Raw genomic sequence first — 16313 nt, 5'->3', positions numbered from 1 at the left:
ATTTCCTTGTCCGGACTCGCAGCCTGAGGGGTTTATTTTCCTTTTGAGCTCTTCCTGGTGAGGGTGCGATCAATGTTTGCTAAAAAGTTGTTCATATGTTAGTATCTGGAAAAAAAGCTTGGATTCACTTTTTTTTCTTTCAAAATGAAACCAGAACAAAACAGTCACAGAGTCACTGGAGATTCCCATTTCCAAACACCTTTTTTTTTTTTTTTTTTTTAAATTAATCGGTTTCATAAATCAGCCCAATAAAAATGCCTAATTTTAGTGACCAAGTAAACATGGCAAAGCTGGTAAAAAAATATTTTTTATGGTCATGTTTGTGACGTTTGCCATGGCTACTTGTTGCTAGGTAAACCCTATGAACCCTGTCACCCCAAAACCGCACCCTCCAGGATTTTTAACCTTGGGGCAGAAGATGATGAGCCCCAAGACAGAGTCGGTGATAAAGTTCATAATTGAATCATGACATTACATACACACGTTGGAAAGGAAAAAAAGCTGTTTGATTGTGCCTCAATCATTTTTTTAATTATCTACTCCAATCTACATATACGGGATACGTAGTTGGCGCCTTACAAAAATGTTTTGACTAACTTTCCCAAGACTGTTTAACAAGCTTGTCAAGTGGGGAAGTTTGCTGAACTGAGAAGTGCTCAGACTGGAGTTGTAGGTTGTTTCCTTTTATTTGTATAATGTCTAGTTATGGTGTGATTGTTGAAAAGTTGAAACGAACTCTGGACAAAGTTTATCAGACTTATTAAAAAAAACAGGGAAGTAATTTAGTCATAAAGAAAGTGCAATTTAATTCTTATCTAACCAGGATGTCAACATTTTTCAAAGACTGTTGAAATGATTCAGGCTTACAAAGCGTTTGTATCAAATCGACACGTCATGGTGACAAATTAATCGTAGCTTCTAAAATTTCTTATAGTTATAACATTAAATATTTAAAATGGTGTATGGAAGAAATGTAGCCTTGGCGGCATTCATAAAGTACATACATCCACTTTTGTAAAAAAAAAAAAAATAGAGAAGTTTGGAAGGTACCTGAATGATTATTTCCTCAAAAATGTTGAAATAAAAAAAATACTTGTAATTTTTACTGTCAAAAATAACTTATGTATTGTGGTCTTTTGCAAATAACTCGTTTTTATCCATGTGAAGCGGCTGCCATCACTTAATCTCATTTTTTTAAAGTTTACTATAAATAAAATTACAAACATTTTGGAACAAAAATAAACAAAACATTGTTAAACAAATACTTTAGTGTCAATACAAAAATATTATTGCTATAATGGTGAGGCAATCATTGGAATTCATCTTTTAAAATTATTATTGATTTAAAAATATGTAATTAAATATATTTCTTCATTGATTGGATGGGAGCTATCACATTATTTTAATGTTGCTTCTATATTTGAGACTAAAAGATACAGTCAGGGATCTTTACATTATTGTCCGACATGAATCATCTGAACTTTAGGCCGGTAGTCAAAAGTCAATCAGTGAAAAGATGACAGTTGATTCATTCAAAATTACAAACACCAAGCAAATGAATATTTGAACCTGACGATGAGGTCGGCATGCTTGCACTGCCCTGGAAAAAAACAACAACAATTAGTGGAATGAAACTAAAGAATAATCAGTGTACGAGTTTCGCAATTATTTTATTATCTCTTACTCAACTCCAATTAGTGTGGTGAAAGACAGAAAGGTGATGAAAAGGTTTACTTTCACTTGTAAAGGACAGTTCCGGAAAAAAGATTTAGGCAATTTTCCAAAATATTTCGGGAATTTTATTCAATTCAATTCACATAAACATCGAAAGGGGTGGGGTAACTATCATACTATGGCCTGATTGGTTGGATCCAATGTCTGTATTGAAGGTGAACAAATGGCCTGGCAGACCACCTGGAATATGTCAAATTACCAATCTAGTCTTGTTTATGTTGCATTATTTTTTTTCTTGCAGTTCCTCATGCAATCCCTGCAGGCTGAATGACAGTTAAAGTTGATCTGCTGAAGGATCTTTAATCCCCATAATATGCATTTAAGGCGTGTGTGTGTGTGTGTGTGTTTGCACCATTTAATCTAGTTAGCACAATACAATGCAAGTGTGACGATGGTGGAATCTTGCGAGTGGAGAGCTAAGCATATCGTGAGAAGCAAGTTGACGTCGTAGGAAAAATGTTCCATACCTATTAAAGATGTGACATCTGTTGTGTCGTCAGTGACAAAATAGCTTAATAACATGATGCACTCGCATTAAGGTGATCTTGGTCTTTAACAAGTGTCCATAAGGGACCAAATTATATTGACAAAAACTTTTCTTTGACGTTCTGTGTCACAATCAGATAATTCATCCACACTATCTAGATTTAAGTAATGAGACACACACAATGGAAAAGTGTCTCAATACTTTTGTCCAAGTAGGTGAATGCACAAAAGCACCTGGTTTGAAATTGAATGGCGAGTGTTTTAATTAAAACACAGATGAGGAAGTGGAACATAGTTTTTGCAGTTCCATAATGAGAACAGAGGAAGCCTTTCATCTGTATCTGCTTCTGTCTTTGTCCTTGGACCTCCTGGGCGATCGACTACGACTCCTACGACTCCTATCCCGTCCATCTTTCACGGGTTTGTCCCAGGACCTGTCATACCTCCGGTCTCTGTCTCTGGAGCGGGAACGTGAGCGATGCCGGTCCAATTTCCTGTCACGCCGGCCGTCCTCGTCGTCCTGGAGGGATACGATAAGATATAATTTAAAGTTTAACTGTTTACATCCAAGTCTGCTTTCAATTGGTTTAAAGCAATAGCTTGGCTTGTTTTCAGGTGATGTCAACATCAATGAGTTTTAGTGAGTTAAAAGGAACCAGTTAGACCAAATTTACTCACCCTTAAGGCTGAATATCATGTAATCTTACACGAAGGAACAGGGAAGTGCATGAAGATAAAGTACTGTTCCTACCCAGACAAGGTTTTGTGTTTGCATGACTGGGCAGGAGTCAAACGTCTGCTTACAGCTTCAATAAAGCCGAGATAATCAGGAATACAATCTTGATCTAAATAATAGATGCAACCATTAGGGGGTGCAGCAAAAAAAAAAAAAACATCGATATTGTAATCAATCATTTTTGTGGCTCATGCAGTGAGCATCAAATATCAACATTGCTGCTGTCCACTGAAATGCAAACTTTTCAAAGCATGACTTTGATTTATTGAAGTAATTTTGCTAATATCTATTTGATGTATGTAGATTAAACTTGGATGGATAAATTAACCTATGAATTATGTTAATTTCAATATCAAATATCAATATTATACTTTTCATTATACTGAGGGCACATTGAAATATTGCAAAGGTGCTAAACTAAACGTGTGCAGAATCAGCACACCATGGGCAGGTCGTAAAAACGAAGCCTCAAGGAAGCAGGAAATAAGTTTGCGCATGTCTAACAAGTTTGACTGTCTATTAAAAATAGAGAAGAAAGAAAAAATTAAAGTCTCATAACAGAAGAAGGGCAGGTCTTGGAGGTTTTATAACCTTGAAAAAAATACAAATATATTTTACAACACATGGATAAAATTGCTGGTAGGCGTGTTTGAAGGAGAGAAAAAAAAGTGTTAAGGGAAAAAAAGTGTTGAATTATCACAAATTAAACCTTGTGTTAATAATGAAATTAACTTTAAAAAAATAAATGCACCAATAACTTAATATTTTGATCATTTTCGACAGGCTAGTCTGTAGTTTTTCTGTGTTGTAATTTCACAACAGCACTCTAGAGATCAAACTATTTGTATAGAAAGTTGAACAAAGTCAATTTTCCATATTTCCTCTTTGATGGAGGCTTACCAATAATTGTTTTACACAGTACCTTGTGTTTTTTGGACTTCTTGCTTTCTTCAGCATCTGAATGATGATGATGACGTCGCTTCTCTTTGTGTTTTTTCTCTCCGGGCGTCTCCTCCTCCTCGTCCAACAGCAGGTCATATCGGGAACTTTTGGAGGGGTTAGGGAAAGTTTAAAGGTAAATCACTTCGGACCAAAATAAAACATCCGTGGGTCAACATGGGAGGATACTCTTGTTTGGGCTTCACTTGATCTTTCAGAGTCAGTTTGGATCGCTTCTCCAAGTCATTCTCATAAGCCTTGAAGTCTTCTTTGGTGTACTTGCCACCTACAACACATCATGAGGAGGATGTTTACTCAGGACAAAACATTTGGAATTATATATGTGTCACGTGGCGAAGAGTACCTTTCCCTTTCCATTTAATCTTTGACACAGACTGGCTGAAATCGACATGAATGCGCCGATCGTCTATGAGCACGTTATCCATTTTGAAGTAGGCTTTCTCGCAGTCTTCTTGCTGTCAGGACAAAAAAAAATAAAAGTAACGAAAATTCGAAGATAGCATTATAAGGCACTACTCTAAAAGTAACAAAGAAGTAATCAAATATTTGCTCAGTGTCTTTTTACTTTTTAGGGAGAACACTCTGCACTCAAACCTGTTATACACGATCAAAAATTGATCAGAATAATCCAAATGTAAATTGATTGTTTGATTTTATTCATTTATTTTTTTAAACAGCTCTACCCCATTTTCCTTGTTTGAGTCTGTTTAGTACTTCCAGCAGTCGTTACCAGCGTGCCCGCAGGCTGTTTTAAAAATAGCTCATCAGGGGTGGGACATTGTGATTTCCTAGGAACGTTGTAGAAGTTATCATTTAAAAACAGATTTATGATTCAATCTCACCTTTTCAAATTCGATGAAAGCATAGCATAGGGAATCTCCACTCTTCCAATCACGGATGATTTCGCAACTGTACAGATCAGAACCAAAGTGAGCAACATCCATACATCCATATGAAAAGAAACTTGGTTTACCTTTTAATGTGGCCGAAGCGAGAAAAGATGATTTCCAGGTCCTCATCTGTGGTCACTGGGTTGAGTTTGCAAACAAACAGCACGTTCTCTGGAGGCTTTACGTCAGCATCTGGAAGGTCGCCCACCTGGAGGGATGGCACACAGACGCTCAGCACAAGTACGCAGATACATCTTGAGAAACTTCTTGAGGCTTCTCCTACCATCTCCAGCAGGATGGCTCGGGTTTTGGCTTCTTTCTCCTGAAGTCTCTCCTCCACTTCTTCAGCTGCTTTCCCATCTACATCGTCTATCACTTCATCGGCGCCAATTCGACCACTCTTCGCCCCACAAAAAATAAACATAATTGTAGTTGGGTGTGCTTCCTTCAAACAGTTTATATTGACCTATATAAAAATCCTGCACTCACATCTAGCTGCTCTCTGGTGGGATCAGGAGACCGATCAGGCACCGGGAGATCAGCGGGATCATCAAAAGGATCATCAAGGATGACAGTGTGGTTGATTCTATTGTAACATAACATAAAGAAAATTGTTGGATCAAATATGAACAAATGGCCATTAAGATTATTTGAGTCACAATTTAACTCACCTGATGTCCTGAAATGGAACAAAGTCAGCGTCAACAAAAGTCTCATTGATTTTAGCCACGATGTCCAGTCCCTCTGACACTTCTCCAAACACGGTATGCACGCCATCCAGGTAATCCAGGTTTTCGCCAGTGGTAATAAGGAACTGTAAAAATATAAATACTGTTAATGCTGTTTTAGAATTGGTCTCAGATGAAACTTCTATAACTCACCTGAGAACCATGCTGGTCACTTCCATTGTTTACCATAGACACTGTCCCCGTTTTTCTGTGTTTAATACGTGGTGTTTTCTCTGAGTCGAAAAAACGGGCCTGGTCCCCGTACAGTTTGCTAGTGACACACAAAAGGAGGACGCTGATGCTGTCAACATGCCTTGCTGAAGAAAGGCAGCAATAGAGATTAAGATGACCCACCAGTAGATTGACTCTCCACCCCGACCCGTCCCAGTTGGGTCCCCAGTTTGAATGATGAAGTCTCTCTGTAATGTTAAATAAATAAATAAATAAATAAATAAATAGATAGATAGATAGATAGATAGATAGATAGATAGATAGATAGATAGATAGATAGATAGATAGATAGATAGATAGATAGATCACATTCTGCATTTTGAGTGTGCAACAATCATCCTTTACCTGTACATTGTGGACAAGGCAGTAGTTGTAGTACTTTATCTTGCATAATTTCAGAAAGTTGAGGCATGCTGTAACGAAAACATACAATTTCGTTGTTCATTACATTTCCAAAATGTTTTCACATTCCACGCCTTTTGTTAAGTCTGAAGAGAGATCGATGGTTTGTTGACTTGACGTCTAGTAGCTGAGTAACTAAGTAGCGAGTAAGCTAACAGCTAAAGCCTGCAGATAGTTATTCTTGAATCTATTAAAGCTTCCGGTTACTTTATTGGACGAGTAATTATCATATGATCACCGTTGTTTGAAAAGAGGGATGGTATTTTTTTTTCTTTTTACCTTTCGGCCTTTCTTCAGTGAATAAATCAATCACAATATCGCCGAGCGTCGTTTCAAGAAGGACCGCCATGCCAACATGTGAGCTCTCGCGAGAGAAGAAAACGGGATAGCTGTTTTACGCGCACGCGCAGTTCTCATTTCCTTGTTAACTTGTGCGTACTGCTAAATTAATCCATGATAAAATGGCAGGGGCAACTCTTTTTGTTATAATTCTATTTTGTGTTATTATAAAGCACACCGAGTCATCTCCAAAGACGGTAAGACCCACATTGGTAAATACTATTGTAGTAATAATCACACCGACGTTCCGGTCAGTTGTGGTAAGACGTAAACATCATTTGTTTGTTTTTGTTTTCACGTGTTCGCAGATTCCTTATTTATAATAACGCTAAACTGTGTGAAAGATTATTATTATAATTTTTTTAGAAATGGATGGTTAAAGACTACATTTTAATCTCAATTGTCGGTAGATATGACGTAAGATAAGCGAGTAGAAGTTCTGTTGATACCTCTGGGCTGGTTATATTTCGCAATGTCGGTAACTAATATATTGATTAATGTAGGAAAATATCCTGATCAACGTGACAGCAGGGGCGTTGGCAGATGCACAAGAATCAAACAACTTGCAGGTACAGTACACCCAGTTCCTGGTTTCCCCAACAATTACCAATCCTACTAAACTGATATTTGTTGTTTCAGATTACTTTAAACATATCGGTTGGCGAGGAGGTATTGGTAAATGATGTTCCTGTTCAGTTATCGGGGGTGACCAGATTCAACTGTCAAGCACTTCTCTGTAAGTTAACGTCAAAATATTCTTTCTATACTGTGGCAAACTATGGCCTCATATGTTGGAAGTCAGTGAGAGGTGAAAGATACATTTCTTATGCCTATGATTGATTTGTTTTTGGCAGTGAATAGCACCAATGGAAGCAGTGAGTATGAAGGAGGGGACCTGGTATCAACTGTCACCCGGGTTATGGTGACCCAGAACCGACTGTATAGCGACTTGGATGAGGTGGTGGCTCTGCAAGTGTTTAGTGAAGTCATTGAGTTGGAGGGCAAACAGGTACATATATCAGGTGACACTACCAAAGCCAGAAAATATTCCATCAAATATGCATTTGTGTTTTCTAGGTTCAGCAGCCTGATATGTGTGAGGTGAAATTATTGATGAGCCCAGATTTTGAGAAGCTGGCTCAGTTTACCAACATTTACCCTATCGGACTCAGTGAGATATTTAAAGTTTCCAGAGACAACGACGTGCTCGTCACAGATCCAACAAACCATGGAAAAGGTATGATGAACACTGCTGGTCACAGGTAGTCAATCTTATAGTAAATCTTTTTTTTTTTTCATCACCAGATGAGCAAATGATGCTACAGACGACCAGTCAGTACCCTCTAAAACACTCGGGGACGACACAAGAAGAGATTGCAGCGCCGGGAAAACTCCCAGAGACTCCACTTCGCATGGACGCTGACCTCTTTGATAATATTAAATCTGAAGACACTGAAGCTGAAGAGCTGGGTCAACAAGACCAGATTTCTACTGAGAGTTCATCACAAGAATTTTTCCCGTACTCGGTGCGAAAATACCTTTACTGTGTCTTAAAGTTTTAGCTGTAATTGGTGGGAATTACAATTTTAAGTTATGTAAAAGATCGCTCAGGGAAATATTTAAATCCTGATCCATCAATTTACTTGAACTGAATTAAAATGTTGGTTTTTCTGTTTTACCTTGTCAGGCCATGTGTCGTTGGGTGGAAGATTTCCGGGAACGTCTGAGAATCTTCTGCTCCGAGTCACTGCCCCTCTTTTTCTTGGTGATGTGCGTGGTCGTCATCGGTGTTGTCGGATCAGCGGTCATTGTCAAGATATTGGACTTGGTCTTCCCAACTTGTGAACACAAGTGAGTTTGTTTACCTCACCATGACTTGGTAGATAATCTGCTGTGAACAACCTGTACACATTTGAATATGTTCTCATGATGACTCAACTTTTTTTGGGGGGATTTTCACAGGCGGATTTGTCATCCAAACACATTCACTTTGTTGCCGAATGAAGAGAAGCATACTCTCCTGGAGAACACAGAATTAGAAGAAGTGGAAGAGATAAAACATTAAATGAGGACTTTTTTTTGTCAGTGTTTCTCTGTTTGCTTTTGCATCTTGTGGAGTAAGCGGAAGTCTGATGAGCCGGTTTGGTTGGTATAAATGAGAAGGTTCTGTTTGATGTTATTTAGCACAGATGCAATCTGTCTCATCAAATCGTCTTCAAGCCAATAAAGTTGACTTAAGTGTTATCTCCAAGACGTGAGCCATCATACATAAACTGGTCATATCATTAGGTACATTTGGATGAATCACCTATTCATCTGAGTAGCATTAGTATAAGTATTAGAACACTTTGGTGCAATGCTTTCCCAAACAACAATCAGAATAGATTGTCAAATTAATTTGTCAAATACAGATTTTCATTGGGAAAAACATCTGCATGGTATAATTGATAGCCCTGAATTGGATCTCATCAGTGTGCTTAATTCTATGGCCAGTGAGTGGATATATATGAAAAAAAAATGTTGCACTTATTGAGGTAACTATTTATTTAAATTGGCACATTTCCTGCATGAATGTCAAGTCAGAGTCAGAAAATGCGTTTTTCTTTTTTTATTTTACCCCTACATGTGATTGTAATGTCCTTTTCACAATGCCACACGGTCTATTGTAGTGATGGAGGAGTTGGGGGAATGTGTGAGTATTAATTCAAGAGCATGGGCACAATACAATGGTGAAACACTGAAACTTTTTTTTTTTTTAACTTCTGTCTGACTTAAATCAGCATGGATGCTTCTGTCATTAGTCAAGCAGGCTGTGAAGACACACGGGAAATCTTTTATAATGCTTTGGAAGTACAAATACTAATAACAAATTATGCTTGAGTCTGTGTGTCCATTTTCGCTACTCAGTGCATGATGTACCACATTACAAAGATGCTTGTGTAGTCAATCTAGTGAATGCATTTTGCTGTTCTATCTGCAACTTTGGAACTTCAATGGTAACGGCTCAACTTGAATTGGATATGACTTTGATTCTAAATTATTTTGCTAGTTTTATTTACAGTGCCCCTGGTGGTGTAACGCCATATAGCAGATGTGCTCTGCTGGGTTGCATTGTTTTTTGAATAGTATTTGACATTTACATTTGTTAGCATTTAAATAATCAATTACAGCTTGGCAGCATATGTTTGTCTATAACCCTGTGGATTAAAGGCTTTATTACCATCTATATATATTTTGCTAGTTTTCTTTACAGTGCCCCTGGTGGTGTAACACTGTATAGCAGACATGTGCTCTGCTGGGTTGCATTGTTTTTTGAATAGTATTTGACATTTACATTTGTTAGCATTTAAATCATCAATTACAGCTTGGCTGCATATGTTTGTCTATAACCCTGTGGATTAAAGGCTTTATTACCATCTATATATCTTTCACTGGCCGCAAATAATGCATCATGTTATGATAGATATGCAGTTTGATTATAAAACAGCTTTGTCTTTTTTTTTCATGTACTCGCCAAACACCCTATAATAAAATAAAAGAAAACAATGTTGGATTCAGTTCCTAAAAGATATACTTGTGAGTTGTGACAAATGACGCAGTGAAACTTATGTTGGGCTGAAAGTACACCGACCACTCCATACTTGCTGGAAAAATCCCCTCAAAATTCTTTTGAACAAAATGTGAAGCCTGTGCGCACACATTTCAAAAGGAATACTGTATTTAAACATGACACTTTTTTTTCTTTATATAATCTATTTTATTCATCGAACGATAGTAAAGAATGGCCATCACTAGAATGTGCAAGGATCACACATCCATATAAAATCAAGTGCAAGTGTCAAGAGCTGGCCTTTTGGTCTGATGTGGTTAGATAATTATATCGTCACACAACTATTCAAGGCATTTGCAAAGGCACAAAAAATATACAATATGTGGTAAGGTCTGTTGTGTGTGTGTTGCAAAAAAATAACATCCACATGTCAGTTATTCTTAGCTTTTTAAAAACTACAGATAATCTTCTGAAGATTATTAACAAATTTACAAAATAATAAACCAGCTTTCTTTGTCATCGCCAGGCAGATATAATGAACAACTCGTGCTACAACTTTCACCTTTCAACAGGACCCAAACTCCTCAATCCACTTCTCATACTTCTCGAGGTCGGCTGCCGACACAGATTTGGAAACTTTCTTCAAGGAGGATTCAAAGTCTTCCATGGTGGTGGGCATGTGCATCTCATCGCGGGGGATGTTGCGGATCTCCTCTGGTGTGAGCCCTTCGATTCGTCGCCTCATGGCCATCAGGGAGGCATCCCTGCAATGTTGCAAAACAATGCTTTTTATTCTCAAAAAGCAACTCTCTGAATTAGGTAATCGTTAATTGACCAATAATTGTAAGAGCAGCAGATTTTAGTCAAAGAATATCTTAGATTATAACAACAAAATCCAATTTATTTCATCCACAAACAAAATACTTCACTACAATTCCCTCCAAATTTTAAGTTGCATCACAAACCGGATGTCAGGTTTAATCAATTATTGTTCAAGTTACTGTTTTAAAAAAAAATGGTAAAAACAAATTATTGCAAAATCTCAACATTATTAATACCTCATGACAAACATTCTGGTCCAGATTTTTAGCAAGGGTCATGGAAGTTGACAAACATGATTTGCTTTCACGGGCCACGTAAATTGATACATAATACCTCTCCTGTGATCAATCAAGAGATTTTTTTTTCCAGTCAAATACAAATGTGACTTTATTCGCCTGCTTCACAGATTTTAGACCAACCTGCACACATTGGTGATGTCAGCTCCCGAGTAACCTTCCATCTGCTCAGCGATCTTGTCCAAATCCACATCACTGGCCAGCTCTAACTCCTTCAGGTTAATCCGGAGCAGCTCCACCCGTCCTTTTTCTGAGGACACAATGTTGAGGACACACAGTTTGTGATCAGTGCCTCTCACAAGTCAGCCAAGATAGGCTCCATCTCACCCGGTGATACAGAAAAATGGACAAAGACAAGAAAAGTATCATCGAAAATGAATAGCTGGATATTTGGAATCACAGCATACACGATTTTGTCATCAAATCGAAATCCAGTGTAACCTGATTCAAGATCCTATTTGCGGACTATACTTGATAATATCCCAGTTTTTAATGCTGGGCAGTTGCTACAGTATTTGCTAATGTTATTGTAGCCTCTTTTGTCTTTAAGCCTCCTGGAAAGTTTGCTCTGATAAATCAGTTTACACAAGCATGGGCAACCACCTGAAGCTAACAGTGCCAATTCACACGACAAATAACAGACTATCAAGCGAGAGAGCCAGAGAATCCACTACCTTTCTATTTTTTACACACTACACTACAACAATGACAAAATTATTTTATTTTTTTAAATATATATGGCAATATTATTATTTGGTGACAAAAGGTAGCCAAAGACATCCTCAAATAAATCCCTGACTGTGCCCCTAAGGAGTCGTAATTCCATCAGGATTACAGGTCGTTTACCGAGGCTCAGCGGAAAATACAAAGAAGTCTACTAAAGGTTGATTAGAATGACAGAATGATAGGAATGTGGAGCTGAGGAAGCCAATTTGTGTTGAGGAGGCCTGGAGGGATAATCCAGCTATGGCCCCATATTATACAAGTGTAGAGCGTATTGTAGTATTATTTGATATTCTACTCTTTTGTTATCCAGTAATGTCAGGCAGAGGTGTCAAAATTAATACCTGGGATCCCGAACCGACCTTCCGACATCTTCATGTTAATTGCTAAATTAATTTTTCCCCTCACTAATAACTTTGGTCACATAAATTTAACACTATCTGTTAAACTCAAATATTTTGCTTTCCCCCATTTTCCATGATTTCCAAGCAGATTGTTAAAGAGGAAACCTACCCGAGGGTAGAGGAATGTAGATCCTCTTCTCCAAACGTCGCCTCAGAGCCTCATCAATGTCCCACGGGAAGTTGGTGGCAGCCAGGACCATCACCATCTTTGATGGGTCATCGCTTTCCGAGGCCCCGCCAACGCCTGCACGAAACAAACGCGGCAGAAATGTCTTTCCGGCTTCACAATAAAAAGTTGTAATATTTTACATCCATCCAAAAATGAAATCCTGTTAAAACATTTCAAACGAAAACATGGATTCAGAGAATCTTATTGACCTACCATCCATCTGCACCAGCAGTTCAGCCTTGACTCTCCGACTGGCCTCGTGTTCCTCAGAGGTACCTCTTCGACTGCACATGGAGTCGATTTCATCGATGAAGATCGTCGTGGGTGCGTAAAAGCGGGCCTACACAAGGATGATGTCATCATTTCTCTGTAATAGCTGATGATCACTTGGACCAATCAGAAATCCCATCATCGGTTTGGAGCATGAATAGAATAATCCTCGGTTTCAATTTATTCAACCTATTTACAGCCTAATAGTGTTTTTTTTTTTTTCCACATAAGCTTCGGGTAGCGTGTCTTTCACACATTATGTGGCTCACTGGATGAAATACTTGACGAAAATAGAGTCAAAGTAGAAGCTGTTCTAGTCTCCATTCTCAGAGATCCATGGTCGTCATGGCAACAAAAGCCAGACTTGCCATTGGCCCAGCAGTATATGGGGCAATTTATAGAATACATTCCCTTCCTTGCATTAGCTGGGTATCATGGATGAAATGCACCGTTTAAAAGCATAAAATTAAATATTAAATCGACATTGAATTAAAAAAAAAAAAAGTGATGTAGTCATGCCAGAATTTACTACAATGACACAAATGACTTACCATCTCAAAGAGCAGGCGCACTAACTTCTCAGACTCTCCTCTGTATTTTGAAGTCAGCGTGGATGAGGAGACGTTGAAGAAAGTAGTCCTGCATTCCGTAGCAACTGCTTTCGCTAAGAGTGTTTTCCCCGTGCCGGGAGGTCCCACCATGAGCACTCCCTAAAGTGAGAATTTCACGGATTGCCGTCAGTGACATGTCATTCGCACAATTTGATTGCGTTAAGTACCTTCCACGGTCTCCGTATGCCTTTGAAAAAGGCTGGCATCCACATTGGCAACACAACGGCTTCTTTTAGGAGCTTTTTTGCGTCACCCAGGTCTGCAATGTCGTCCCTTAGAGATACAATCATTCAAAATGTAGCGAAGTGTTTTCTTCATTAACCATAATTTATATGCTGTGAATTATATGACCACATTTTTGGGTCATATAACATCACGTAATCCTAAATTGTGCTAATCTTGTTCTGGCACATTATGTCCAATACAGTAGATAAAAATGGGTGCTTTAAACCAAAGCAAAAACAAATTAAAACATACCATTTAATGTTTGGATTCTGAGATATGATATCTCTCTCCAGGGCTTCCACGAGGTCTTTGTCATATCCTGTACCATCAAACTTTTTCAATTCTTTTTCCTGGTTGTCTCCTTTGCTCTGGGGATAAAAAAAAGTTTTTTATTGAGCCTTAACTGAGAATATTAACTAAATTAAAAATAAATCAATTTATAAATGGGTTTAGAAATACCTCTTGCTACAAATTAGAGGTATTATACAGGTGGAACAACTTTAAAATCTTAGCAATACAACGTAGACAAAAGCTGGACAAACAAAGCACTTGTCAGGCACAAAGAGAGTTAAACTAAAATGGGACACATGTTGAGTCACTGATTTAATCGGCCGAACGATTAATCAGTTGGGCCCTAATAAAAAGAACTGCTGATTTCAAATATTTACACCTGTCTAAGAATATTAAATAAAACGACTGGGGAATTGAGTATTTTTCCTAAATAACTTAAGAGGACAACAGCAAATGCTTCACCTTATTTTCCTTTGCTTTGCCAGCACCACCTTCCTTGGCTTCTTTTGTTTTGGCCCTGGGCGCTTTGTGTTTGTCTCCGTTGGCCCCGCGAGACGTCGGCCTCTGTTGGGCCTTCACAGCCACGCTGAGACGGTTGTTGGTTGGCTTACTATCTTTATAAGGGTTTGTAGGCCGCCTGACGGGACATGGGAAATGTCTGAATTAAAAATCCAGAAGGAAACTCACAATTTCTTTTAGTTCACGCAAAAAAGAAGAGTCTACATCTGCATTGTAGTTTCCTTACCTTGGTTCAACAGGTCTTATGTCAAAATCATCATGTTCAATTGGTTTAACAGGCATGGCGTCCAGTTGAACGCTCTCCAATGTCGACAGGAGGTCTTGAACCTGTCTACTCTCATCACTAACTTGTTGCCACAACTGGAGAAGGAATCCAAATGTATCACTCATGATGAACACATCCCAACAGATCTTACTTTTAATATTTACCTTCTGCCATCTCTGTTGTAGACTAGGGTCACGTGTAATGTACACATGTTTCTTGATTTGTTCCAGCAAGCCTTGGTAGAGAACGCTAGCTGAGTTGTAGTTTCCCAGCAAAGCATATTCACGGGCCAGCTTCATGTTCTCAAAGATCTCTTGCAAACTCATCGTGCTGTGGAAACACATTTGATCATTTTCGACCGAATAAAAAATGCACAATGTCAGGAACCTATTAATTTATTTATTATAGAGGTTATTGTAGTTTACTGGAGGATGTCCAAAAATTCAAAAATTGAGGGGAAAGTCAATTTATTTTAATAATCTATGTGAAACTGGTGTGTTATATTACTTCACCACAAAGAAAGTAAAATCGGATGATTACAATCACAATGCTGGTTGCGTCAGTAACTAACTACAGTTTCAGAAATAAACATACTGTAAATACCTCTCACTATTTAAATTATTACCCTTCTAAAAGTAAAATTATAGGGTGTCAGTCATCCCCCGTTTATCACACATGCGAGTCACTCAGGTTTTGTGTAGTTTGATGATGTCAGGTTTCATGTTGCACAAAATGTTAACAGGATCTTAACAGGATATGGATCACTCTCTTTTATATACTTTACAATACTAGCTCAAAAATAATTGATTATTCGGAGTTTTAATCTTTGGAGTTCATGTACACCGATATAATTTGCATCGCGTCTTTGTTTTGTAAATGTATGCAATGCGCGTAATATTTGGCTTTAGTGAATGATTAGTGTTTAATGTTTAGACAAATAAACTTTGGCATGCGACATTCGGTAAAACAATAACAAAATAAAATAGATGCTAGCAAAGTGGCACACGCATGTATTGTTGGAGAATCATATAGCTGGAGTTTAAAGTACTGGAGCCTGTCGCTGATGGTTACAATGCTGTTGGCTGACTTTACACTAAGTTTTTATAACTTGAAATTGAATAAAAGAGCAATGATACTCAACTTTTCGAGTGAGCCCAATTCGAGCTGAGGTAGCGACAGACGTCACGAGTTCCGCTGTAGAAGTTCAAAAAGGATACGACACGAGATAAACACTTTCCTCGGGGCCGGGTTGCGGCGTCCGGTACACGGAAGTGGAAAACAGCGCCCTTTCCTGGAGCTATAAGGGAAGGGGATGGTCTAGTTTGCTGGACATGGTACCACTAAGTGTGGTCATACTGAAAGTTTTTATAATTAATAATCAATCCAAACAAGACACCGACTGTTCTTCTTAACTACAAAAATATTAAGTTGTAATTTGGGGGGATTTAAACTTGTCACATTTGACACGTTGTACAGCCGGAAGTATGACTTGAGCATGTGACTTATTTGGAGCAAAAAAAAAAAAAGGATTTCCGGTTTTTCAAAATAAACTAAGATCCATTATCGTGTGCTCTATTAGAATAAAATAATAGAAAAAAAGTAAGTATTATGCCGCAATGACACGTTATTTGTTTACAATTTTATTTAAAAATGCAAATTGCA

At 38.1% G+C, this 16313-nt stretch overlaps 3 protein-coding genes across 4 annotated transcripts; 1 reads left to right on the top strand and 2 right to left on the bottom strand.

Moving 5' to 3' along the window:
• Positions 1-716: 716 nt before the first annotated feature.
• Positions 717-6582, bottom strand: ppil4 (peptidylprolyl isomerase (cyclophilin)-like 4). Of its 2 annotated transcripts, XM_088361210.1 has the most exons (14): positions 6447-6582; positions 6111-6178; positions 5889-5953; positions 5688-5805; positions 5478-5620; positions 5296-5392; positions 5090-5206; positions 4890-5014; positions 4759-4825; positions 4260-4371; positions 4085-4181; positions 3879-4002; positions 2664-2740; positions 717-1600 (listed from the first exon to the last, which is right to left on the bottom strand). In XM_088361210.1, exons 1-14 carry the CDS (start codon positions 6514-6516, stop codon positions 1495-1497), a joined length of 1386 nt encoding a protein of 461 aa, XP_088217336.1. In that variant the 5' UTR covers positions 6517-6582; the 3' UTR covers positions 717-1494. The 2 variants fall into 2 exon arrangements, with proteins under 2 accessions (XP_088217336.1, XP_088217335.1); XM_088361209.1 differs by lacking the exon at positions 717-1600 and having other exon boundaries at positions 1652-2740.
• On the top strand, positions 6547-10052 carry ginm1 (glycoprotein integral membrane 1). Its single transcript, XM_088361211.1, has 8 exons — positions 6547-6703; positions 7010-7075; positions 7146-7242; positions 7361-7515; positions 7584-7743; positions 7812-8032; positions 8194-8357; positions 8469-10052. Exons 1-8 carry the CDS (start codon positions 6629-6631, stop codon positions 8569-8571), a joined length of 1041 nt encoding a protein of 346 aa, XP_088217337.1. The 5' UTR covers positions 6547-6628; the 3' UTR covers positions 8572-10052.
• On the bottom strand, positions 9179-16097 carry katna1 (katanin p60 (ATPase containing) subunit A 1). Its single transcript, XM_088361208.1, has 11 exons — positions 15793-16097; positions 14816-14981; positions 14613-14746; positions 14330-14504; positions 13829-13944; positions 13519-13624; positions 13292-13450; positions 12684-12810; positions 12411-12545; positions 11298-11424; positions 9179-10820 (listed from the first exon to the last, which is right to left on the bottom strand). Exons 2-11 carry the CDS (start codon positions 14975-14977, stop codon positions 10622-10624), a joined length of 1440 nt encoding a protein of 479 aa, XP_088217334.1. The 5' UTR covers positions 14978-14981; positions 15793-16097; the 3' UTR covers positions 9179-10621.
• Positions 16098-16313: the final 216 nt, after the last annotated feature.

Source organism: Syngnathus floridae, chromosome 19, assembly GCF_059516105.1.
Source record: "Syngnathus floridae isolate MCC-2025c chromosome 19, RoL_Sflo_1.0, whole genome shotgun sequence".
NCBI classification, from domain to species: Eukaryota; Metazoa; Chordata; class Actinopteri; order Syngnathiformes; family Syngnathidae; genus Syngnathus; species Syngnathus floridae.
Note: the sequence above shows the minus strand (reverse complement) of the source record. Positions and strands in the feature narration are given on the sequence as shown.

What these genes read in the sequence shown, in the direction of transcription:
- katna1 (XM_088361208.1), bottom strand. Translation starts at nt 14,977, where the DNA reads ATGAGTTTGCAAGAGATCTTTGAGAACATGAAGCTGGCCCGTGAATAT. An exon ending in ATAAGACCTGTTGAACCAAG is followed by an intron (nt 14,505 to 14,612) that starts GTAAGGAAACTA and finishes ATGTCCCGTCAG; the next exon opens with GCGGCCTACAAACCCTTATA. An exon ending in TGCGCCTGCTCTTTGAGATG is followed by an intron (nt 12,811 to 13,291) that starts GTAAGTCATTTG and finishes ATCCTTGTGTAG; the next exon opens with GCCCGCTTTTACGCACCCAC.
- ppil4 (XM_088361209.1), bottom strand. Translation starts at nt 6,516, where the DNA reads ATGGCGGTCCTTCTTGAAACGACGCTCGGCGATATTGTGATTGATTTA. An exon ending in GAGCCATCCTGCTGGAGATG is followed by an intron (nt 5,015 to 5,089) that starts GTAGGAGAAGCC and finishes CCATCCCTCCAG; the next exon opens with GTGGGCGACCTTCCAGATGC. An exon ending in AGAAGTCCAAAAAACACAAG is followed by an intron (nt 2,741 to 3,878) that starts GTACTGTGTAAA and finishes GTATCCCTCCAG; the next exon opens with GACGACGAGGACGGCCGGCG.
- ginm1 (XM_088361211.1), top strand. Translation starts at nt 6,629, where the DNA reads ATGGCAGGGGCAACTCTTTTTGTTATAATTCTATTTTGTGTTATTATA. An exon ending in AAGAATCAAACAACTTGCAG is followed by an intron (nt 7,076 to 7,145) that starts GTACAGTACACC and finishes TTGTTGTTTCAG; the next exon opens with ATTACTTTAAACATATCGGT. An exon ending in AAGAATTTTTCCCGTACTCG is followed by an intron (nt 8,033 to 8,193) that starts GTGCGAAAATAC and finishes TTACCTTGTCAG; the next exon opens with GCCATGTGTCGTTGGGTGGA.